We start from the raw sequence: 25,722 nt of genomic DNA on the forward strand, positions 1-25,722 counted from the left end.
AGAGAGAGAGCATGTGAGTGTGTGTCATGACTACATTGTGTCTATAGAGATTGAGATTGAGATTGTTAGAAACGTACGCTAAAGTAGAGTTCCAGGCTGTTTTGGACTGTGTCCTGCACAACCATTTGGAGGGAGAGGTAGGTGGAGATCTCCTCCCTCCTGCCTTCAACTCCAAAGCTGCTCAACAAACTAAAACACACATTTCACACATGAGGGCTACCGATCAATGCTTCACACACAGGAATAATGTCTGCCTCCAGCCAGATCTTATGTGCTGGAGCTGGAAGGAGAGCAGAGTGTCCACTGGGCACCGATGGGACACATCACCCATCTGGAGGGTGTGCCCAATGTCCTTGAGGCCCAGAAGAAACTCCGAGAGGAACTCATTGGTGTCCTACAAACAAACAAACACAAACAAACGTAACTCCCACAAGCAGAGGCAGATGAAAGCCTATACAATACACTTATACTTCCCAGTATGATAAGCAGAACACACCCTGAACTAAGTCATTCCACCAAAGATAATTGTTAATTGTTTTGTTTTACAAAATTGTAAATTGTTGAGACATAGTCCTCCTGACATATATACTATATATTATGTGCACAGAGCCATGCAAGATATATGGTCTACAATGTCATCAGTAAAGCAGTTTGCATGATGTTTAATAATTAAGACCTTTGTCAGGTTTTTAATTGCACACACGACACACTGGAACACACGTTTGGAGTGTTGGATTTCAAGTGTGGTGTTCTCACATTCTGTGAGTTCCCCTCGAATTCATGGTTGCGCAGGGCGATGCAGTCCTTTAGCTCCCTCAGGCTGGTTTAGAGAGAGAGAGAGTGTGGTGATCTGGGTGACTTACCCCCTGCACTCCAGCTGCTGGGCCACGAGAACATGTGGCCTACTCTCTGGGGTCTCCGGGGCAATGAGGAGGGCCACAGGGGGTGTCCTGGCCCTACTCTCTGGGGCCTCTGGGGCAATGAGGAGGGCCACAGGGGGTGTTCTTGCCCTCTGTTTACCGCCCCTTGATGGGGACTGGCTCCCTTCCGGGAGATTGACCATATACCTCCCCTCTCGTAGGTCATGTCTGACTCTCTGGTCATACCTTATATATATATTTTATATATATATATACACACCTTCTATATATTTTTATATCCCACTTCTTGCTGTCCTGTTGTGGGCTGACCTTAGTCTCCAGCCCAAAGGAACTGAGGACCTGTCTGAACAGATAGCAAATTGTATTGAATATGTAAATAATAATAATAATAATAATGAACTTTATTTGTATAGCACCTTTCATACAAAAAAATGCAGCTCGAAGTATTGAATATGTAAATGCCACTTCTTCTTTAATTGGCTACTGTGGCTAAAGTGTAACTTTGTTTAGGATAGTTTTCATAGACATGGGTTAGGCTTGCACACTTACCTCCACCCCTCCACAGCGCTGTTCCTCTGCCCTGTAAACAGATGGCCTGCCTCCCCTCTGGCCCGGATAAACCAGGCAGTGTCATAAGACGACCCTACATGGAAATAAATAATTAAGAAAAACATTTTTAACCATCACAAGACAATTGGGTAACAGGTGTAACAGGACCTGGATTGCTACCTATTGTGTATGTCAAAAACCTGTATATGGAGATGAGCAAAGAGCTTAGCTAATGTCGGTTAGCCAGTTAACAATTGCTAGCTAACGTTAGCTTCCTGGCCAAATCAAACAAATTGAGTTGGTTCCAGTCATGGCATTATAACGTAGTACAATCAGTTTCAGGTCCTTGATGCCTTGTGTTAGACACCCTGCTGAGATAGCATTTTACCCTGTTTCAAATGGACCCATTGTGATGGCCACTAGCTAGCTATTAACTATTTATGTCACAACTAACTACATTGCATTGGTCAACTGCAGTAGCAAGCCAGCTTCTAACTAACGATGTGCATCACAATTTCCACCTGTGTTTCAGGGTTCATACACATTTTGACCAATGGATGAACTTTAAACCGAACTTTTCAGGTAGTATGAGAGCGTATGCCTGCTTATATTATGAGCGTATTTCTTTTATAAGCATATGAATTATTTTTTATATGAATTATTGTGGGTGACACCTGATGTGTCACCCACATCTTGCCTGTTTCATTAAGTTAGCTAAGCTAGCTAACTAGATCAGGAATAGCTTTCTAACATATGTGTTTCGAATCAATGAATTTACTTTATACAGACTTATAGTTAATTATTAATCAGACTTCCAAACTGATACGTGAGTATATTTTACTGATTTAACGACTTGATATCAAGTCTAAAACCAAAACAAATCACAGGACATCAGCTCAGGTGTTGCTATTGTGAGCAAACGAGTACCGCAACCTGACATACCCCAACCTCCAGCAGCTCAGTTTCAATGATGTGGGTCAGATCATGACTCTGGAGGAAGGCCACCAGTTGGTCAAAGGCCTGCTGAAACGCACCAGCATCCTGGAGGACAGAGAAAGGGGGTTGAAGAGAGCCTGGCATGCACATTTCTGATGTAGAAGAGGGTGTATGCTGTGCTGTCTGTCTCTTTGTGTGTGTGTGTGTGTGTGTACCTTTCTGGTGTAAAAAAGCATGTAGGCAGTGCTGGCTCTCTCTCTGAGTACAACCTCCTGAGTAGTGGGGTAGACTTCCTCATCATTAAGAGAGAGCCAGAGTCCCCCTTCCTTGGCACAGTCACTTGTGTAATGACCTGGAGGTGTCAGTGAACCACAGATCAGAAACACACTCACACACCTCCCATATTTACCTGTGTGTGCTCCTTATAGAGTCTGTGTTTCTGTAATGTCCACACTCATACAACTTTAAATATGGGTCTTATTTAGGGCTGAATGATTTGGGAAAATAATCTAATTGCGATCCCCCCCCCCCCCCCCCCCCCCCCCCCCCCCCCCCCCCCCCCCCCCCCCCCCCCCAATATTGTGATTGCGATTTAATATGCATTTTTTTTTTTTTATCCTAATTTTTTTCCCAACAAATCATAATGATTTAAATATGAGCAACACAATATTAGATACATTTAGTGTAAAATATTATTTCCCATATTTTACATTTTTATTTAACTGCTCATAACAGAATCAAGAACAACAAATCGATGGCTTTGCCACTGTGCATTTAAGTAATTTAAACAAAGTCATTGTAAGAATAAACACAAGGCATGTATTTTTTTTTTAGACCACGTTTTTAATCGCGAACGTTGCGGTTAGAAAATCACGTTCTATCATATCACGATTAAATCGCAAATGCAATTAATCGTTCAGCCCTAGTCTTATTTGCCTGTGTGTGTGTGTGTGTGTGTCTTACCGCAGTCCGTATTGGTCCCAATGTGGCTCAGCACACTCATTAGGGAGTAGGTAGAGCTGCCTCCCTCCTGACAGGAGAAACACAATATGGGTCAGCAACAGCAAGAGTACCTTGCTCTGAATTACTTGCACAAGTCTTGCTAGACTCTCCTAAGAAATGTCTTAAACTGTGCCATACCAGTCCCCTGCTTTAGTGGTACACCAGAGCGATCAGTGAGTTCTGACACCCCTTTCTCTGACACCGGGAGCACCCTATATAGTCCCGTCAAAGAGCTATACAAACCTTACTGTGGGTGATGACCAAACATTGCATAATACGGTGTATATTTTGTCGACCTTTGCTGTACCTAAGAATCCCACAGAATGACATTCACTCGTACTGGTGTATTCTAACCAAGGTTATTATAGTTTTGCATTTTTCACTAGTTTTTATTTGTATTTCTTATTGACTTTTTGTTTTCAATTTCAGTTTAGTTTTAATTCGTTTTTTAATCGGGTTTGCTAGTTTCGTTCATTTAAAATTTTTGGAAAATGCTTAGTTTGAGTTTATTTTTTTTTAGTTTCAGTATTAGTTGTAGTCTTTACCGCGGAATGCAACAGACCAAGGGGGGGCCAGTCAGGGAAGCTTAATTTTTTGCTCGCAAAACAAAATGCTCAAAATGAATAGTAGATACAGGCTATAATAAATAATAAGTAATAAAAACTCAACAAGACATACCATTTAAAAAAAAATGTATTCACTTAAGACAGATGAACAGCCATCCACAAAAGACAACTATGAAAGATGTGTGTCAGTCAGAATTTGCGTATGTCCTGTTCAAACGGACAGGAGACAGCGAGACGGTGAGGCAGCGACGAGCTGTGCCTCATCTCAGATTGCGCAATCCCTCACAAACTGGGTTGAGCGCATGCGTAGAACCTATTTAGTCTTGCTGATCTGAGATAAAACCGCAGTGAAAAAGCATGCAGGGGAGGCAAACAGTACCTCTGCCTCAATGAAGGGAGCATGCGAGAGCTGTGAAAGAAATATGCTATATAATTATTATCATGAAGTTGATATTAGGTTGTTAAATGGAAGTCTAAGCTGTTCCTTTGCTCTGATGAGAGGAATTCTGAGTTTGTGAGAGATGTTAAACTCAGACCTGTCATTTGATGTTTAGGGTAGGACTGAATTAGGAGACCATGTGTTTATGTGAACTCATTCTGGACTGTTGTGTTAAAGTCTGGGTTTGGGGGTCTTAGGTAAACATTCTTATCTCTGGGAACCAAGGACGAGATGGTACAAGATGGGAGTGTTTTCCTGTATGAACTGTGAACATCTTCTGTGAATATAAAGTCTGTTACATTTTTACCAGAGAGTCAGTGATGGGTTGAACAGCGTTCTGAAACCACTGCACTCCTTTTGGAGGAGTGTATGTTGAAGAGCGTTCTGAAACCATGCACTCCTCTTTGCCAGAGTAAAAGTTTGTTATTTATTCTATTCTTGGTTGTGGGTGTCTTAATTCTGAGTTTAATACAGTCCTGGTAAAGGGAAAAATTCCCTGAGAAGAGCCCACCGGTCGGGTTTATGCTTGTTCTGCCGTTGCTGTTCTTCTACACTTATATTTGACCTTGACTGCGAAAATGGAAGATTCTATAGCTAAGCTAAAACATCTCAAAACTGGACTTTCAATCAAAAAGTGAAGTGATCAATAATGGGAGACTAATGCCGTAGCTAAAAGGTATGCTTCAAACGACGGGACATAAGATAACTCGATCGACTTCTCACATTCAAAGCCAAATTGCTTTGAAAATATTTGGAACCTCAAGAATAGATTTGGTTTTGGACGTACAGCGGAGACTAAATATTAGCAAGGCGGAGGGGGGGGCTAACATTACATTGATATCAGAGTAAGCCCTTGCTCCGTTGATTTCCCATTATTTCTCTTAAGATTGTTTAATGTCTATGTGAAGCCATTTAACATAACACAGGTGGTTGTGATCACTTTGAACCCAAGACTGCTTTTTATTGGTGAGCTGATTAAGAAATTAAACTTAAATCGCAGATAAAGTTGTGTCTCCTGGTTGCTATGGTTATCTAGTTGCTACGCTAGCTAATTAGCTAGCTAAGGACACTTAATAAGCTTAAACTATTTAAATGGAAGAGTTCAATTTGCATGAAATGATAGCTAGTTATCTAGCTGATGTTATAGTCTCCTCGATTTAACTTTAATTATAATGGGAAAAGGTAGAAACCCTCAGGGTGCCTGTGCAACTTCGTATGAAAGAGTTCATATGAAGTTCATATTCATGAGTGCATATTCACACATATTAACACGAGTTCATCACAAGCTAGCAGCTGCCAACTGTATGTACCTTACCTATGTGTGTGTAAAGAATGCTGATATGAAAAACAACCAGTAGTCAATGAGCAAGCTGCCAATTGAATGGTGATTTAAGATACTCTATTGGGTTTATATATTTGTAAATCTGACTGAAAGAGTCAGTGCCTCACCAGCCACGAACCTCACCACACGTCACTGTTCGAAGTAATCCCAAATAGGACTCTGTCGCTTTCTCCCGACTTTAGCCGCCATGATACCAGGCGAGGGGCGTGTACTAAAAGTGGTACAGCGGAAGATAGACTTAAAGAAATAAATTGACATCTATGAAATACATTAACAAACATGAAAACTAAAGACATTTTCTCTATAATTCTATTTTTTTTAGTTAGTTTTGTAAAGACACAATACAGTTTCAGTTAGTTATCGTTTTTTTATAAAGCCTCGTTTTTATTTTTATTTCAGTTAACGAAAAACAAATTCACACCTAGTTTTCGTTTTTTTCGTTAACGATAATACCCTTGATTCTTACATCTGAGGAATAACAGCGTCCCCAATCTTGGTCTTTTTAAACAACCTCCTAAGTCCTTGCTCTGCCTGGACTTTCCTCCTCTGGATCCAAAGGATGGACATATCAGCATTCATTTACTTCAAATAGTTAAATATTTTTTTGATGTTACAGTTTTTTACAATCATTTTAACTCTTGTATCAATACCATGAACACTTTTCCTAAACATTTAACCCAGTGGGCTTTACAGACACATACCTCCGCATATCAGTTAACCTTTGGTGCAAAATGCACTACAACCACCAAAACACAACTCATGCTGCCTCAACATTAGCACATGTTCTCTCTCAGAGTACAATGACCTAAAAAAACCTAACAACTTGAAGCATTGCCAATTGCATATATAAAATGTTGCTGTGCCCTCCAGTTTGGCATAGATTACTGTAGTGTTGCATTGAAAAAAAAGAGAAAAAAAAACACACACAAACAAACACTTCTTTGGACTACAGTAATAAAGTTTGTAATATTACAGTAAACAAATAATTCTAAAATGCTGCAATATGTTACATTACAGCCATATGCTAAAATTGCACATGTTACTGCACTATATAGGCTTACTACATTACAACAAAAAGGCATGAATATGCTACGTATTTACTGCAGTATTTCCAATGCAGTAAATTACATACATCAACACAAGATACAGTCTACCAAAGTAGTGATGTGTCGTTCGTGAACGATTCGTTCATTTTGAACGAATCCTTACAAGGACTCGAGAGTAACGAGTCCTCTCAAAAAAAGATTTGTTCATTTTCTCGTGGCCACGCATCGGGACTTGCAAAGGCTCAGCCAAGGAAACAGAAATGATTCGTTGAATGCAGGTCACGTGGGAAATGATCCAAAGATCCGTATCCGAAGACCGAGTCGAAAAATGAACGAATCATTTCTGTTTCCTCTAGCTACCAGTACTGAGCCTATGCAGGTCACGTGAAAAATGATCCAAAGATCCGTATCCGGCAGATGAACGAATCATTGATCCGAAGACTCGGTTGGCAGAAGAACGAAACATTGACCAGAAGATCTGTATCCGGCAGATGAACGAATCGTTCACCTCCCGATCGTTCATTTACCCGAAGACACGGTCGGGAGGTGAACAACTCGTTCATCTGCCGGATCGTTCATTGACCCGAAGACACGGTCTGGAGGTGAACGACTCGTTCATCTGCCGGATACAGATCAGATCTCGTTCATCGTTCATTTTCCACGTGACCTGCATAGGCTCAGCACTGGTAGCTAGAGAAAACAGAAATGATTCGTTCATTTTGACTGGGTCTTCGGATACGGATCTTAGGATAATTTTTCACGTGACCTGCATAGGCTCAGAAGAGGAAACAGAAAGGATTTGTTTACCTCGTTCACTTTCGCGTGGCTAGGTTTAGTAAGACGTGAATGATATCCCTTCACAAGTAATAATTACAGATTTCGTTATTTTAACTTTTGTGTACTTTACTTAGGGTTCAACGTAATAGTTTGCCGTGATAATTGAATGCTAGTGTGATAATAAATGACCACTTCAAATCATCCAGACTGTCATGATACAGTGTTATGTTGTTAGTGTTAGTGTCACAATATTTTAATGCAGGAATTTCTCTGCTAAAATAAGAATACTTTTTCTTATTCACGCATATAACTTAATTTGTCTGTCCAAATACAGCATATTTTCATCTACAGTGATCTAAATTACTGTAAGTTAGGTTTTGAATTGAAAGTTAACTGTTTTGAACAGAGTATCTAAACATCGAGAAAAAATGCTGTAGTTGCACAGCGTTTTGCTGGTAGTGAACATTGACTGGGACAGGTACTGTATCCATGAATTTTGGAAGAAGGTGTCATTGACTGCATTTGTATCTAAGCATAGGGGCAAGTATCCACAGTTTGGTTCACATGGTCTACTGGTATGCTCGATGTGTTAAGTGTTTTGGGAATGTGTACATGGTATTGATACAAAGAGTTAAAATGATTGGAAAAAACTGTAAGGTCATAATCATCATAATAATCACCATTATTACAGTGTCCGGGCTGGGTGTCAGGTTCCTGCGGAGCTCCGCTCCGGCCACGCCCCCTTCAGCTCACTAACTCTCCCAGCTGCACGCTCATCAGCTGCATTCAGGTCCCCAATCACACAAGCACATACACCTGTTCCACTCTCTCGCTTCACTCACCGGAATACTGATCACGTACACCTGTAGCCTCACTCACCTGCACTGCGTTTACATTCACCAGGTTCATAATCACCCACACCTGTCACAGCCCTTACATATACCTCACACTCCCTTCACTCAGGTGTCTGGTATCGCACTTCAACGGATAAACAAACCTTGGATTTCCCGCGACCTGACTTTCATATGGATTACATTCGCTCCCGTCATAGTTTGTACCAGTTACGTTTATCGCTTTAGTTTCAGTTTTGCTTATAGTATTAGTTCTTGTGTAGTTAGTACCTTGCCGAGTGTGACTCGTGTTTTGTTTGCCGCAGCGGCGTTTTCCTCAGTTCCCAGCAGTGCTACGAGCCTGCGCCCCTCCGTGGGTTGTGACTGTTAATCGAGGATTAACCCCTCAGCATCTCCGTGTCTGCAACCTGTTGTCTGTCCTGTGTGTTCCTGGCTGTCTCTGTCTGCAATAAACTCTGTTTCCAAGTATTCCTATTTCGGAGTCTGTTCGTTCCGTGACACGGGGGACCTCCTCATCCTTGGGTGCTGCTCCGGAGAAGCCGTGCTGTGTCACACGAAATAGATGGGGCCCCTATTATGCTAATTAGATTACTGTTACTAGTTACTTAAGCAATATAGTGCGAGTGGGGTAGGTAAGGGATATTCCCACGGGTGGTGTTCGGCCGTAGCCACGAGGCCGGAGGCCGAGTGGCGCAGGCAACAACACCCGTGGGAAGATCCCTTACCTACCCCACTCGCACGAGTACTATATTGCTTTTATAAAACAATTTTATAGTCAACCAATTAACATTTAAACACGAAGTTATTGATTAAAAAATGTTTATTTCGCCATTGTTTCTCCGCAACAAAAAAATGGTTCCATTGTCAACGTCTTTTGGAATTATAAGAACTTTGAATTAACGGTTAACGTTTAATTGTATCAACGTGCTATAGAATGTTTCATCGCGGAGTGATTTATTATTAGCTGTGAAAAGTCCGAGTTGGGATGTCCTGGGATATTCCAACTCATGGAACGTCTCTCGGCCAATCAGAAACGGCTAAACAATTCAATAGAACCCAATTGTTTTATAATAGTAATTAGTTATTATAACTAGTAGAGTTCAGATTGCTCCTGCAGATCCTGGTGTTATAGAAGGGAAGTTACCTACCACAGGGCTTGGCTCCTGGATGTCCAGAATATCCCTGAGGAAGACACAAGGATTTTACTCAACACACACATACACACAGCAACACATGATGGAGATAATTTCCAAACACTGTTAATGACTTAAGAATATAATAATCAAGTGGCTTGATTATTAATTACCTTATAGGAATCATGTACTTATGTAAGCAGGAATATGGCTTTTCTGTGTTTCTGCCAGGGGCGGCTCGTCCATAAGGGCGACGCACTGCCTAGGGGAAAAGGAAAAAAAAAAAAAAGGAAAAAAAGAAGAAAAAAAACCCTCCTGATGTATAAACGCAATATCCTTGTAAGTCGCGTAAATGACATGTACATTTAAATGTAATACTTTTTTTTCTGTCGGATTCTACCACTAGACCGTCTGATCTGCCTCTGTATGTCATTGTCGAATCAGGTAACAGTCGTTCAGTCAGCCTAAAGTCGTGCTTCAAATTACAGTACTGTAAATTTGTAGGTCTACTGACATCAGCCGCTGTCTGTACACACGCGATGTAAAGCCAAATTGTTGTTAAAATAGTCTGTCAGATTAGGCTAATCAACTTTGTAATGGAATGAACGATTGAAGAGCTCTCGCTTTGATTTTGACATCCAATCAAATAGGCGTTCAGTGGCCCAAACCTAACACTGATTGGTCGAGATGCAGGAGGAGGCAAAGCTAACTTTGACCTGACAGCTAGTAAGTAACAACTCTTTTTAGGTAGGCAGCCTGAATATTGACTTGATTTTTTCACAGAAAGATTAATACACGTCAGTTATGTTTGTTACATGCCCCCTTAGTTTACCCGCCAACATGACAGGTAGGTTGATCAAACTGTGATAAACTCTTAAACGCAGAAAACGACTAAATTGCCCCCCAAAATAAAAAATGTTTACTAAATATTTAATGAGTATAACATGGATATTACAATACAAAGTACAATATTGGTGTCAGAGTCATTATCTCGTTTACGTTTTTTGCTTTGTAAGTTTAACAGTTAACATTACACATAATACTAGTTCAGATAAACATGTCAAGGTGAGCTGCATGTGGTTATAGCTGCAAACCACGTGGCAGTTAATCCAGTAAAATACAAATATGACATTTTGAATAAAACCCGGTAAGGTAAGGTGTTTCGACATTATGCCACTAATGCATAAACCACTAAATAAATAAACTTAATCAACTAGCTAACTTTATACACAAAGCAGGCGTTATGTAGTTTGAAAATTGTTACTAAGAATTTCTGGATAGACAGGCTCTGGTTGTTACCAGTTGCTAGCAAGCTAACTCTTGCAACGGTTGACTGATAGGCTAGCATTAATTATTCTAAACCAATTTACTGCATTGCTTATAAAATACTGAATGAACAAAGATGACCGTTGTCAAATTAATCATTAGCTACAACCAATAAAAGCTCTCCCTACCTCGCACGACGTTAATTCTCAAAAAGGAACAAAGGCAATGTGTGAACCCAAAGAACTTCAACTTCAAGATGCAGGTCGCTCTCTGATCTGGCTCTTCATTGGATCCCGGCAGGCAGTTCACCACATCAACCAATCAGCGTATTTTATACTGTGTTTTTTTTTTATGTCCGTTAGTCTCTAGTCATGAAGTTAATGCAAAAGTAGTGTGGTAACTGTCGGTAGGAAAACTGTATGATCAGGGAAAGTGTATTAAAACCGGATGTCGTCACTTTAAGCCGGTCTCTGGTTGGATAAAGCTTTTCAGCAGAAATGGACAAGGACCTTTGATTTATTCTGTAGGAACCATGCCGATGCCTGACTTTTAATATTGTGTGACGTTGTTGAAGTTCAAGTTCAACATTAATAGCGATTGAATTACCCTTGTGTCGTGTAATCGCTAGCGGTAAATAAACGTTAATAACTTGAATGACTGATTAAGGATATATGTTACACATCACAAACACATGTAATCGATGGGTTTTGGGGGAAATGAGGTAATTGGTTAGCTTAAATTGCAGTATCTTAGGCAAGCTAATTGACCTGGCTAGCTATAGCGGAATTAACAGTGCTAGCTTTGTGTTTGGTCATATAGCTTCGTAAAAGTTCAGTTAACAAGTCACTTGTGTGTTTAGTTGTATGACTTCGTAAAAGTTCGGTTAACAAGTCAATTGAGCATTAAGCCACCTGACTATAATGGGTCTATTCATATTAGCATGCTAACGTTAGACTTCTTAGCAGCGAGGCTAGCTAGCTACTATGTGTTCCAATGGATTGTTGGTCTAAGCGTTAGCTTCAGTTAAGACCTACGTGTACCACATGAACAACTAAACGAGTCAATGTAGACATATAAAAAGTTGTGTAGATAGCTTTATTCACATAAGCCGTATAACTTCACAAAAATAATAATAATTTAAAGAAAACCGATCGTTTGCATGCCAGGCGATCAACACAACTTCTCAACTCAAAAGTAAAGGTCCTTGTCCATTTCTGCTGAAAAGCTTTATCCAACCAGAGACCGGCTTAAAGTGACGACATCCGGTTTTAATACACTTTCCCTGATCATACAGTTTTCCTACCGACAGTAACCTTACAATATCCAACAGTTGTAATTTTTGTATATTTGACCCATATTGTTACATATTATGCTACTGCTGAACATGAGCACTGTTGGAGATGAGATGTAGAAGAATAACTGTTTGTAAGTTAAGAACTAGAAGTTTAATGTGTAATGAATGACTTTTGATGAATAGTCACAAGTCAATATGTAATGAAAATCTAATCCAGTAAAATAATCTGTGGGATTTGAAAGGAGAAACTATAGTGATTTGTAAAAACTCTTGTATGAAATAAACTAATAAATATTTTTGTGATTAAAAAATGCGCTTGTGTCCTTACATTTCTTGCATTTGAGGTTGAATATGAAGTCACATGACTGGCCAAAGCAGTTTAGGGCTTCACTTAGCACAAGGTAAGTGCAAATGAGTGAAGTATGGCCTTACACTGCTTGGTAAACAGCACTATATTTGTACTTGAACTATATGTACCCAAAAGACACAAAGGACATTCATATTTAAGTACATAGCCTTATTTTCCAATGCTTTTGCATTATGACAATTTATAAGGTTTAAGTTGTGTGTAGGACGTATATGATTGACAATATAATAATATTATACGAATTTAATTTGTGGGTTTAGCTCCATATATGGCTCTTATAATATTTACTTGGAGCAGATAGGTATCACATGTGTTTCTGATTCAAGAATTTGATCCCATGATGTACTCTGAAAATGTTCTATCACAATATGACTTTATGTGGATGTATGGGATGTGTGTGTGTGTGTGTACACATGTGTGTGTTGTAGATGACAAGGGTCCCTGTGGCCCAGTGTGTTGTGTAATCAGATACTGAGGGACTGCTGATCGGCCCTGGACCCCTTCTGAGGCTGGTATGTGTCTCAGAGCAGGTCCGTGACCCCTGTACTTACCACACACACTTTCATACCGCCACGCTTGAAGATCTTCCGCCACACTCTTTAACCTTGACCTACTGCTAGCTTGGCTTACACACTTCAACGCGTCTCCGTCTCCTCGTCATCAGTATACACACACGCACATCAGCATGCAAGAACATACATGCATAGTATACTAGCCACTGAGACTCTTAACCTGCACAAGAATATACTGTATATGTATATAGATCACTGAACATAGCTGATCATTTACAGCTTTCCACTTCCTCCTAGCCTTGTCACTAACAGTCATAATGTTCCTATTGCTAAGCACATTGCCATGCCTTCTGTATATGTAACTTGTCTCCGGATGCACATTTCATCATGACTGTTCTATTTCAAAATGAAAAACTGCTTCAGGATTAGCAGAAGGCCAACTTCTGCTTTGTAAGAGAGCTGTGGTTACGTTTTTTTTTTTTGTTTTTTTTTTCTAAAGATTCTCCTTGTTAGTCAGTAGGCAAAACACAGAGCATGTCCAAACAGAGCATGGCCAAACAGCTAATCAACGCTTAAAACTATCAGGAGTTTGATCCCATAATGTACTTTGTGGAAATGTTCTATCGCAAAATGACTTAATGAGGATGTATGGAGTGTGCGTGTGTGTGTGTGTGTGTGTGAGTGAGTGTGTGTGTGTAGGTATGTGTGTGTGTGTCCATGTGTGCGTGTGTGTAGGTTTGTGTGTGAGTGAGTGTGTGTGTGTGTGTGTGAGTGTGAGTGTGTGTAGGTGTGTGTGTGTGTGATTGAGTGTGTGTAGGTATGTGGTGTGTGTTCGTGTGCGTGTGTGTGTGTGGTCTCCCTCAGGTGATGCCTGTACCTCAGTCACCACACAGGTGAGACGTGCTATAGTCAACAACGTTTCTCAGCCTTTTACATTCAACATCTGACATAACTCCACAGTGAGTTATGGAGAAATTATAATTTTATATAGATTAACATGCTTTATGCTCCGGGCAGGCCTCCATATCTCTCTCTCTCCTTCTCTCTCTCTCTTTTTTTACTAGGGGATACATCTGTTTGGCTATGCTATTGACAGAGCAATCTGTTTTACACTCAGTCATAGTTCATAGTGTTGTTTACACACTCTGTCTTTCAGTCTCTCTCTTCGTGTCACTTTTTTCCTCTTACCTTTTATTAGAAGCCAGAGATTCTGTCTGTGACTCCTGATTCTCCGTGTCAGTGTACATTAGTCAAGTAACAAGTGTGGATCACTGCACAGTTGTTTACTACAGTTACAAGGGATTCATAAGAACTGCTAGACGTGGATTAGGGTTGCATTACTTGGGGGTGTACTAACTCATATACGCTCTCTGGGGGCGACAGTGGTACAGGAGGTAGAGAAGGCGGTTAGTAATCAGAAGGTTGCTAGTTCGATTCCCTGTCGAAGCGTCCTTGAGCAAGACACTGAACCCCTAATTGCTCCTGATGTGCAGTGTGCCATCAGTGTAAATGTAAAAAAAATGTGTATACATTGTAAGTCACACATATGTAAGTCGCTTTGGATAAAAGCGTCTGCTAAATGTAAATGTCTCATCTTGCTTTTCTATAGTCATTATACTGTATACTGCTGTTACAAGAAAAAAATAGGAAGATGACTGGAGAGTGGAGCAAGACGTTGAACTGGCAGGCAGAGAAACTACTGTGCTGTGTAGGTACCATTCCGCAAACTCAGTTGAGAGTTAGTGCTGTCTCGTCACAGTTTAAATGCCAAAGCACTCATTCTCTACCACTGACAACCCCCCTATTTTTATGATCTCCAAATACATTTACATGTGTTTTTACATCACTGCTATGATGTTGAATAGATTCACAATGGTGTAAGTGTATCCCATGGTAACGGAGACAGAGCACACACAGACAGACATAGACAGACACAGACAGACACACACACACACACTCTATAGAAGGTGTATTCATTTATTTAATTTTCATCTGTAACTGGGTGCCAATTCAAATGAAAAAAAAGAAGAAAACAAAGAATAAAGAAAATGACACACCATTACTGTACTTCTGTATGAGTTGATGTTACCAGACCTTCATAGTTATACTCAGCTAACTATAGTTATATAATAAGAAACAAACTATAATTTAATTTAATTTGAAGGCAACCGTAACCTAAAGAGATCTGTCTATCAATGATACTGACCCTGTGAATTTAAAGCGCCTTGAGACAATTTGATTGTTTTGGCGCTATATAAATACAATTTAATTTAATTTAATTTAATTTAATTTGCCTGTTCACTTCCTCTCAACTGTAAAACTTTCCATTCAACCTTATGCAATAGCACCTTAAGTACAGAAGATGGCACTGCAGTCTACAGTAGAGGCCAGAAATCTACAGTTTGGCTTCCTGAATTACATCAACGGTCTCTTTGGTGCTGGATTCCATCGTCGTTTTCTTTGATCGACCCATCCTATGTCAGATGCAACACAAAGAGTTGTATTCTGTTTAATATAATCAAAAACAATCTTATGAACACATACAGACTGCTTGGAGAAAATTATCTTTATCTTTACTTTTTTTAGAATGATAACAAAGTTTTGTGAATGCTAACAATTCACTTTCCATTTGGCGATTCTTTCTGCATAGAAATGTTTTGTGTTGTTGTTGAAAGTTGGTATCTATAAACTGGGTTGAATTATTAACCATGACATACCCACTAATTAGATTGCCAGAAACTCTGTCTTGTTTTTAACCTGACATTAACTTCATTAAGTAACTGTGGCTGATTGACGGCTGTCACTCACCCTCTGACTGACTGCATCTCAGCGAGGGTGTCTGGAAGAACCTTTCCAAACGTCTCAGGCAAAACAAAACAGAGCATCCCCGAGAAAACTGCAAGACTCCCAATCAAGAGGTAGGGTAGGTATTTATAGTAGTTGCCTATTACAGACGGAGAGGAGAGAGGGAGAGAAGGACAAAGTGGTAGAGGAGAGACAGACAGAGAGAGAGAGGAGAGAGAGAGGAGGGAGCGAGAGGAGGGAGACAGAAAGAGAGAGGAGGGGAGACGGAGAGTAGGAGAAAAGAGAGGAAAACAGAATATTTGGATTTAGTGTTGTATATGACAATGCAAATCTGAAATATATTTTGTTTCACTTGTGCAATGAATACAAATTATATCCATTCAATTATTTTACTTCTCCACTGTCTCACCCAGGTAAATGATGAATGGAGAGATTATGGTTCCGATGCGGGCGGCCATTGAGCAGGTTCCCATGGCCATGTTTCGGATCACGGTGGGGAAGAGTTCAGCAGTCACGGCGTAGACCACACAGAATGCTGTGGTGATGCCAAACTTGCCCACCATCTCCAGGAAGATGGCCACACCCGGCAGATCTGCATCATACACACCAGTTATCAGACCACACCAGAATCTCTGTTCCAGACACTAATCAGTCACCAATGGAAATGGATTCTACACAAATAAAGTTTCTTTAGGAGAACATTTACGAATTACTTTGCAGAAGCTGTTTGCAGAACATTCTTTAGGTGGTCCCCATAGAACTTTCTTTGAGGCTTCCACTTAGAACCCTTTACTATAATGAAGAAGTCTTTGTAGAACCTGGTTGTGTTTTGTAGACCCTGGTTCTTTGAGCTGTAATCCCTTAAGAGTGTTTAATCTGTCCACCGTGGGGACTAGACCTAACCTTTTCTTCCTCTGTGAGCATTCCTAGAGAGCCTGTTCAATCAGGGTTCCTACCTCTGAACATGAGTTGGATGAAGAGGATGATGACACTGCCCAAGACGACCCACAACACACAAATAATTAAATGGGAATCTAGGCACTAGACCATAACTGCCAACATAAGTTTCAAATATACGTCAGCTAGCTAATTCATTCAGCATCAATCCTGTCTGCCAACCCGGGTTGTGGGTTGCCAGGTTGTGGAGACAGGTGGGTTGAAATTGTATGTAGTGTGTGGATTGTGTTCCATAGATGATCAACTAGGCAACTAGGGTCTGACAAACATGCATGGATCCGTGTGTGATTATTATTCATCGTAAAGTTTGAGGGCCAAGCAAATTAGGGGGCGTTTCCCGGGAGAAACAACAAATCGGGAGAGCCCTGGGAGATGGCCTTGGAATATGGGAGACAGTTGGCAGGTGTGCACTAGACTTTTTTCCGAGAGTGTCCCTGTTTAATCAGGTCACTTACCTCTGGGCACGAGTTGGATTAAGAGGATGATGGTGCCGCCCAGGAAGAGCGTGGAGGACTGGCAGAACCGGCGGGGGCAGAACTTCAGCAGGAGCAGGGCCATGAAGTACGCTGGGATCTCCACGATGGCGGACAGGAAGAAGTTAAAATACGGATCACCATGCAGGTTGGTGGTGTTAAACAGCAGGCCGAAGTAAGACATGGTAATGACCATCCTGCAGTGTGCAGAGGGAGTCACGGTCAAAGATTAATCGATGCAGTTGAATATATCTACACCAGTTTTAGCAACCACAGGATTGGCTGAGAGGTATTGACACTGCTATGAACAGAGATATCCCAGTGATTACACAACTAGGTTACACACACTCCCATTAATAGTGGAGCAGTGAAACCACACACACACACACACACACACACACACACTACCAACTGCAACACTTGCCCTCTATATATGGGAAAAGTCGTCTGCATGGATTCATACACAGACACCAGAAAGGTTAATGGATTCCTACTGACGAGGGGCAAAATGAGTAGAAATTTAAACACCACTTTAGTAATGAAACTACTACTACTGCTGCTGCTTCTGTGGAATCAGGTCAAACTGTGTTTTGAGTTCCTGTGGTTCAACTGGTAGAGTAAGATGCTGACAACACGGAGAACATGGGCTTTATACCCACGGAGCACACATACTGATGAAAACCTACAGTAACGCTGTATCTGTACTTTATTACAGGGTTCTTCAGAATTCCAAAGAGTATTACATTGAATTAAAGGGGCCATCCCAACATTCAGAGGTCTGGCATTTCTTGATCATGACCGCTGAAAATGAATAATGACCACTGCCATTGGCTGCACATCGGGGTCCTTTAAGGGTTTAATTTTTTGCACGTTGTCCCTTACGTGTATATATATGTCTTTGGCTTATAGGTCTGCTGAATAAGTGAATGCGCGGCCAGGGAATGTTATACCAGAGAATAGAGCAGACGAGGATAAGGGCCATAGCTTGGCGGCTCCTCAGGATGTCCAGCATGTTGTACCTCTTCTCTCTTTTCTCCTGGGCTTCCATGATCTGGGGGGGGGGGGGGGGACACATTCATTCATGCCAATATTCAGAGCAAAACTCAGTAGGTCTGCCGTAATACAACGAGACTTCAAGTCCCTGAAAATGTACTTTGATTTGTTGTGAATCTTCCCAACATCTCTTTAAGGTGTAGTAAGTGTTATTTGTTGTCAAAACATGAAAATGCTTCTGGGCTTCTGGAAGGAGTGAGAAATAAACAATTAAATTCTATTTATATAGCGCCAAAAGAATAAAATTGTCTAAAGGCACTTTACAGAGCCCAGGGCCTAGCCCCCTTAGAACAAAATAGTACTGGGCACTTTGCACACTCTGATAATCCAACCATCCATTCTGCCCCGACCTGGGGTAATGGGGTAATGTATTCTGCCCGACCTGGGGTAATGCAAACGGATGCAGTGCAGGTTTACCTCAGCGGGTGTGAAGATGACCTCTGGCACGGGGACTTTGTTCATCCTGGCTGCATCTCTCAGTATGGCCTCAGCCTCCTCCACTCTCCCCTGGGACAGAAGCCAGCGAGGCGACTCAGGAATCAGCCTGGGGGGAGAGAAGAGTTCAACACCACACCGCCACAACCCTCAACACTACTGCTTTAATACATGACTGGGGGATAATGGTGTGATGGAATCAACACGGCATATGTAAGGGATAATGCATAGTCCGCCGGTCAGTATCGGAAAAAACTTCCCGACGGGACGAACTTGTTTTGTCCTGAAGGGCTTTTTTTTCTCGATAATGACCGCCGGACTATACATTATACCGCTTATTATATGGTTACTTGCTGTGACTATGTGATCGTCCCTACAGGTGAATATGTGCTCTGGCTGCCATGCCATAGAGCTGGGCTCTTTGGTCTGGCGGTCAGAGCGCATGTTTGGCACCCTGTAGACCCGGGTTCGAGTCCGGGTGGGGTGACCACGCTCTCCCTTCGCTACACTTGCCAAAAGGATAGAAGGCATTCCTCCAAATTATCTCTTTTTGTTGCTGTTTCGTGATTTCCGCTAAGAAAAAATTGTTCTTCACGCAAATAGAACTGTAAAGTTTCAGGTGTTGCAATAACCAATTACTTGCTGACTTCAAGTTGACTTTCCTTTATGTTAAATGATCGGACTTGTTGCGGATAGATATGGAAGATGTAAATTAGAAGCACAAAACCTGTTGCCAAAGACAGCTGCCATTAGTTTTTCCGCAGCAGTCAATATCAAGAAATATCAGACCTCAGAACAATGGGAATGGCCCATTCAAATCAACAGAACTTTTGGAACATTCTAAGGAGGTGTATAAGAATTTCCTATACTGACCAGTGGATTATACGTTATCCCAGAGAGGGATGTAGAGAAGCCCTTAGTGTGTGTGTGGTGTGTGTGTGTGTGTGTGTGTGTGTGTGTGTGTGTGTGTGTGTGTGTGTGTGTGTGCCTTACCACCAGAGAGGGATGTAGAGAAGCCCTGAGGCGGCCATGGGGATGATCAGGAGTCTCCAGTCCCGCAGGAAGTAGGCGAACAGGGGCAAGAACATCTGCCCCACCCCTGACGCCATGAACACCCCCAGGGAACAGAACACCGCTCGTGTGCCAGGGCTCAGTATCTCGGAGCCTGTCAGGCAGGAAGGAGGAAAATGTCACACAGACATTAGCAGATTTGTGTGAAGTTTTGTATTGGTTTGGAACCTGAGATACTGGGGCTGTTTTAAGGGATGCATATCCATAAAGGCCGCCAACAACCAACTTCATCATCATACAGTTACAGACCATGTAAACATTAAAAACCCATGAGTATTTCTTACTTTCAATGAAATTCCTTTCTATTCATTATTTAAATAAGATTTCATTTGAACTTTGTGTACAGGGTTTTTCACTTTATGTAATATAAAGCTGCCACCAAAATAATGTATATAATTAATTGTATATATTATTATAGAGGCTATTTATATCCTGTTACAGTCCACTTTCACCTCTTTGGCTCTCAACCTTTGGTAAGGGTTCTGGAATATAACCATTGGTTAGGGTTCTGGAATGTAACCGTTGGTTAGGGTTCTGCAATATAGCCGTTGGTTAGGGTTCTGAAATGTAACCGTTGGTAAGGGTTCTGAAATATAGCCATTCGTTACGGTTCTGGAATGTAACCGTTGGTTAGGGTTCTGAAATATAGCCATTGGTTAGGGTTCTGGAATATAGCCGTTGGTTAGGGGTTCTGAAATGTAACCGTTGGTGTCATAAACATACCAAGCACATAGCCGACAACATAGTTGGAGAAGCCACTGAACCCGATGAAGAAGAAGATGGCGCTGAAGGCCTCCCAGCTGGGAGAGAAGATCTGGATGAAAATGGTCAACGTCTGCATGGCCATGGTGGCAAAGAGCACAGGCCGCCTCCCATACCTTTATATCACACACAAATGCATGCACACAGACAGTCACACAAACATGCACACACATGCACACACATCAACATTCAAACACACATTTTGATTCCCTATTTGAATCACATTTCCAACACAAGGCATTCAAATATTCCCAGAGATAATATACACTCATTGACATTTAAGGGTACAGAAAGCATCGCCTGGGAAACACAGCAAGGCTACCAATAAGCAACATTTTACCAGCTGACTGGCCTTTTCTTGGGTAGGCCTGCCAATTGGAGACCGGTAACTGTCAATTTCCGAACATGCCCAAGGCTGCTTAATATCTGAATCACCAGCCTACATTTGTAACCCAGCTCATTGATATTTGCAACTAAGGACTGGTACAAGGTTAGTTTATCACAGAAGGCGATATAGGTCAACCTATCCCTAAGACTGTCACTTCCTTTTGGCCATCATCTACAAAAACAACATCAGGGATCAGCTGTTTAGACAAATCAGACATAACGCAGGACTGTTTGTGCACAGGCACATCTCTTGGTAGTGCATCTCTAACAGCAGTGGCAATTAAGTTGACAATACGGTCATGACGTGCGGCATAGAGCCGCCTGTACACTTCACATCCATTCATAATATGAGCAACTGATTCAGAGCCAGGGTGCACTAAGAACACACACAGCAAAGTCAATACATCTTTATGATCTTTATGGCTTTTAGGACGAAAGGATTATTATGTCCTCCTATCTTCGGATTGACTTCCATGGACTGTATCTTTTTTTTTTTTATGATTTTAACACAGTTCAGTTGGTCCACATTTTTTTTTTCAGCCTACATGCGGTACATATCTTTAAACATTTTAAATGAGTAATATGCTTGTTTAGGCTGTGCACAGCCGTGCTGGCGGTGTGATATGGTGTTGCCAGATGCAGAGACCTGTCGGAGAGCTGCCCAGAGATGAACGTTCCCACCAGCACACCCAGGAAATAGATGGAGGAGGCCAGAGGCTCTTTGTATTCATTCTCACACACCAGGTCCCACTGCAAGACAAACCATTGATCCCACTCCATGAATCATCACAAAATCATCTAGCTATGCTGTGGCCCAGCTCAGAGGGTGAGGCCCACTGGAATAACACAATCTTACAGTTTTACCCTGATAGAATGTTTCTGTTAACAGAGGGCTGTGAAACGTGCAGTCCACGATTCTAATCCAACAGACTTTGTCAACTTCAGCTAATTGCTTCGTACGGTCCATTTTGTGTGTGTGCACAAAAAAAGGACTGTGTGCGGTCTGTGTATGGCCTATGTATAGCGTTCGTACACAGTCCTGGCTCTGTATGAGAAACTAAGTGCCTCGGGCCACATGCTATTCCATCCAATCAACACAAGGGGAGAGGTGAAATTTGATTGGTTTGTTAAGCTGAAATGTCAACAACCTTTAAGACATATGGGAACATATTATATCACTTAGCAATTGCCCTTGAATTAATTAGGTACATCAAAACAGGAATTGCAACAAACAATGGCATTGAACGTCAGAATGAGACACTCAAGCACAAGTTCCTGGAGGGCTACAAAGACAGCACACTGTCAGAGAAGCTGGAGAGTGTGCAGTGATGTTGTTATGTTGTTAGGGTTATTATGTGGTACATGTTATTTGTAAGACTGCACACTGTCAGAGATGCTGGAGAGCAGCTGCGGATGAAGCTAGTTATATTGTTAGGTTGTTATGTTATCTGTAAGTGTTATCTGTAAGTGCACTTCAACATTGTTTCACACTCGGGTACAGTGACCCTCCCAAAAACTTTGAGCGGCACATTATGAGTTGCATGGACAGCTCTCTCTCTCTCTCTTAAAGACATGTTGTTCAGCTGAGTGAAGACACGAGGGCAACTGGCATTTGGGACAGAAGACAGCTTGCTATCAAAGTCAAAGTGTTTTATTTGTCACATGCACCGAATAGCTTAGTCATCAGAGCTGTGAAATTCTTGTGACCTGGCAGGCAACATCTACGCAGTAGACAGGCGTACAAGATAAAAAATCCAGTGTGATGACACATTCCATGTGGATAAGTTACCAGTTACCATGTAATCACTTCTGTGCTGTCTGCCAGTATGTCTTTGGCTGGACATGGCAGCAGTTATCCCGAAAGTACAGAATACATCCTCTCCTTGACCTGGATGCCACATGTAGCTCTATGACCCCGGCCTCGTGCGACGAGAGGGGTGCAGAGGTCACAGCCAGCCAGTCACGTGTGAGCTGATGTAAGCTGCCTGGTTAGTTATGTATAACATAAATGAAGGACTTTAAAGCAGTAAAACATTATAAAGGTTACTGTCTAAGCCTGTGTAATCATTAAACCGTTAAATAATCTTAATTATTTCAGCGGGTATGCATCATAAAGTGCAAAAAGACAATGGTGCTATTTTCTTTCTATGTAGAGACACGAGTGACCTCAGACAGTGGTTTGACCTTGCGCAGACACGTGAGGAAAACAGATCACTCAAGTTACCTCAGTACTCCGGAGTTGCATTTAAGTATATTTATTAAACAACAACAACAAGCTTGTTGGGATCACCCACGTCCCGGCAGGTCAGAGAGAAGCATGGGCCCTCTCTCAGAAAGAGAGGGATCCCGGGATTACTCCCAGACTGCATTAGACGAGAGAGAAGCAATATTAAACACATCACACAAGGTTTATAAAGATAGAAGTTTAGCGTTCTATGGCGCCAAAACAATTTGTCAGCAGGGATAACCACGTGGTGGGTCTCTGACGTCCGAGGTAATCTTACTATGCTTCCTGCCATGCAAAGATGTACACAAGGTCGAAAGAAGCACAGTTCGACCCTCCTTATCACCTCTGGTCCAAACATGCTCTTGCACATCTGCAGACTAAGTGGCACCTAATAGTCTAAGTTACACACACACACACAGAAACACAGAAAAGCCATGTTCCTGCTTACATAAGCACACGATTCATACAAGGTAATTATTAATACAAGGCACTTGATTAATATATCCTTAAGTCATTAACAGTGTTTCGAAATGATCTCTATCAAATACCTTACACCTCTGACCAGCCATGAGGATGGAACGCCACTTCATCTTGATGCACAAAGGGGTCAGGGTTTCCTCATGTCTTCCAACACTACTGCCACTGAAAGACCAAAATCCAGATCCACGGGCAAAGTGGTTGTTGCTTACGCAGACACAAAGTGCCTGGCCTCCACTTAGAGGAATGTCTGCCAGACAACACAAGATCCACATGCTCACCGATAAAAGGCATCACAACCACTGATCACAACCACTTGTGGATGATGTTAAATGGCTTCACATTGACATTAAACAATCCTGAGAGAAATAATGGGACATCAGTGGAGCAAGGGCTTCCTCTGATATCAATGTAGTGAATGATTGGGTCCCCCCTTCCAATTGCCTTTCTCAAACACGTACGTTTATATGGTATTTTTCTGACAAATGTACCTTTACAGAAACCTTTTTCTATACAATCTATATTTCTATAAATCTCGATATCCCTATTTCTCTGAGAATAGAGATGCTGACTGGCAACAGTGGGCGGATAGTTTCATTTGTGTGTGTGTTTGTGTGTGTGTGTGTGTGTGTGTGTGTGTGTGTGTGTGTGTGTGTGTGTGTGTGTGTGTGTGTGTGTGTGTGTGTGTGTGTGTGTGTGCTCACCTCAGTGACGATGGTGGACTGGTAGATCTCTTTACTGTACTTCCAGCCATCCAGACAGCCCTCCTGCTGAATCTGACTCACGTTGACGTCCACGTCGGGGGCGTAGTTGAGCCGGGAGAAGTTCCTGAGGAGGTCCAGCCTGTATCTGCTACAGGAGCTGCGCTTCAGCACCCCGTCCTGCAGCACCAGGGGAACACTCACGTTCCTCCAGCTCTCGCTGATGTTGCTCTCCTCTGGGACCAAACACTCATGGGGTGGCGTGTCGGCCACAAACACGATGTAAATGCCCACGAGACCATTGGGCAGGATGCTGAATGCCAGGGAGAAGAAGACCAGGCGCTGGAAAGGCCCCCATGTGCCCAGGAAGGAGGTGATCTCGTCATACTCTCTCATACTTAGCTCTAAAACTGTCTTTTCACAAGGACTTTTCACGGCTTTTGCCGTGTCACTTCTGTGCTGAACTCTGCTCCGGTCACGCCCCCTTCAGCACGCTCACTCTCACTCACACTCCCAGCTGCATCTCATCAGTCTCGTTCACCGTCCTGCATTCACGTCTCCCAATCACACAATCACACACACCTGTTTAACTCCATACATATACCCTTCACTCCCTTCACTCCGTGCCTGGTCTCGTCGCTACACAGGCAAAGTTTATGCCCGAGACGGCCAGCTCCACCAATCCCTCATTGCTCCCGAGATTACGCCTGCAGTTTATCTGGCTTCCATCCCAGCAAGATTCCTTGTCCGCTGCCTTCCATGTCAGCGAGCTCAGTGCCTCCTGGATTCAACGCCTGCCTTACCAAGAGCCCGTGCTCACGACTTCAGGTGTTACGTGACTTTCTTGTCCGGCTGAGTGCCGTGTATCTCTGTTCCGCGCTTATAGCCAGAGTTAAACTCCGTTGTTTGTTTGCTCTTTCGCTTGTGTCCCTAGTTATAGTATCTGTGTTAGTTTAGTATCTCCTATTGGATTTTTAGTTTCTCCCCGTTTGTGTGTCGTCGTCGTCGTCGTCCCCCGGCGTTCAACTATGGGATCTCAGTTTAGTTCGTCATCCTCTGTTGGTCTGTTCCGCTGTTAGATACCGAGTATCTTGGTTTCGTTTAACTATTGCCTTCTTAGATACATGTCTACGATCCTGTGCTCTGTTAAGCTCTTTGTTAGTTGTAGTTTCTTGTTTTGTGTTCCTGAGTATGATTTTTAAGGGTAGTTTAGTTCTGTCTTCTCCTCTTGTCTTAAGTTAACCCAGCCTGTTTGGAAGGGTTTTCCCTGTTGGTTAGTACGCCCTGTGTGTCCACTTTCCTTTTCTCTGGCTGAACTCGTTAATAAACCCTGCTATTCCTAAAACACCCGTCTGAGCCTGACGTCTGGTGACAGAAAACCAGACCCACGAAATTAAAATTAAAATGGATTCA

At 42.0% G+C, this 25,722-nt stretch overlaps 1 protein-coding gene across 1 annotated transcript; it reads right to left on the bottom strand.

Moving 5' to 3' along the window:
* Window positions 1-14,936: 14,936 nt before the first annotated feature.
* Window positions 14,937-24,960, bottom strand: LOC105909545 (solute carrier family 22 member 4-like). Its single transcript, XM_031583229.2, has 10 exons — window positions 24,313-24,960; window positions 21,551-21,654; window positions 20,479-20,633; window positions 19,678-19,849; window positions 18,667-18,793; window positions 18,147-18,247; window positions 17,179-17,393; window positions 16,176-16,358; window positions 15,770-15,905; window positions 14,937-15,435 (listed from the first exon to the last, which is right to left on the bottom strand). Exons 1-10 carry the CDS (start codon window positions 24,703-24,705, stop codon window positions 15,357-15,359), a joined length of 1,665 nt encoding a protein of 554 aa, XP_031439089.1. The 5' UTR covers window positions 24,706-24,960; the 3' UTR covers window positions 14,937-15,356.
* Window positions 24,961-25,722: the final 762 nt, after the last annotated feature.

This window comes from Clupea harengus, chromosome 16, assembly GCF_900700415.2.
Source record: "Clupea harengus chromosome 16, Ch_v2.0.2, whole genome shotgun sequence".
Taxonomy (NCBI): Eukaryota; Metazoa; Chordata; class Actinopteri; order Clupeiformes; family Clupeidae; genus Clupea; species Clupea harengus.

Coding starts and splice junctions, on each gene's coding strand:
- LOC105909545 (XM_031583229.2), bottom strand. CDS start 24,705: ATGAGAGAGTATGACGAGATCACCTCCTTCCTGGGCACATGGGGGCCT. Junction 19,850..20,478: donor TGTTGTCGGCTATGTGCTTG/GTATGTTTATGA, acceptor CCTGCCTGACAG/GCTCCGAGATACTGAGCCCT. Junction 16,359..17,178: donor AATCCAACTCGTGCCCAGAG/GTAAGTGACCTG, acceptor TGTATGATGCAG/ATCTGCCGGGTGTGGCCATC.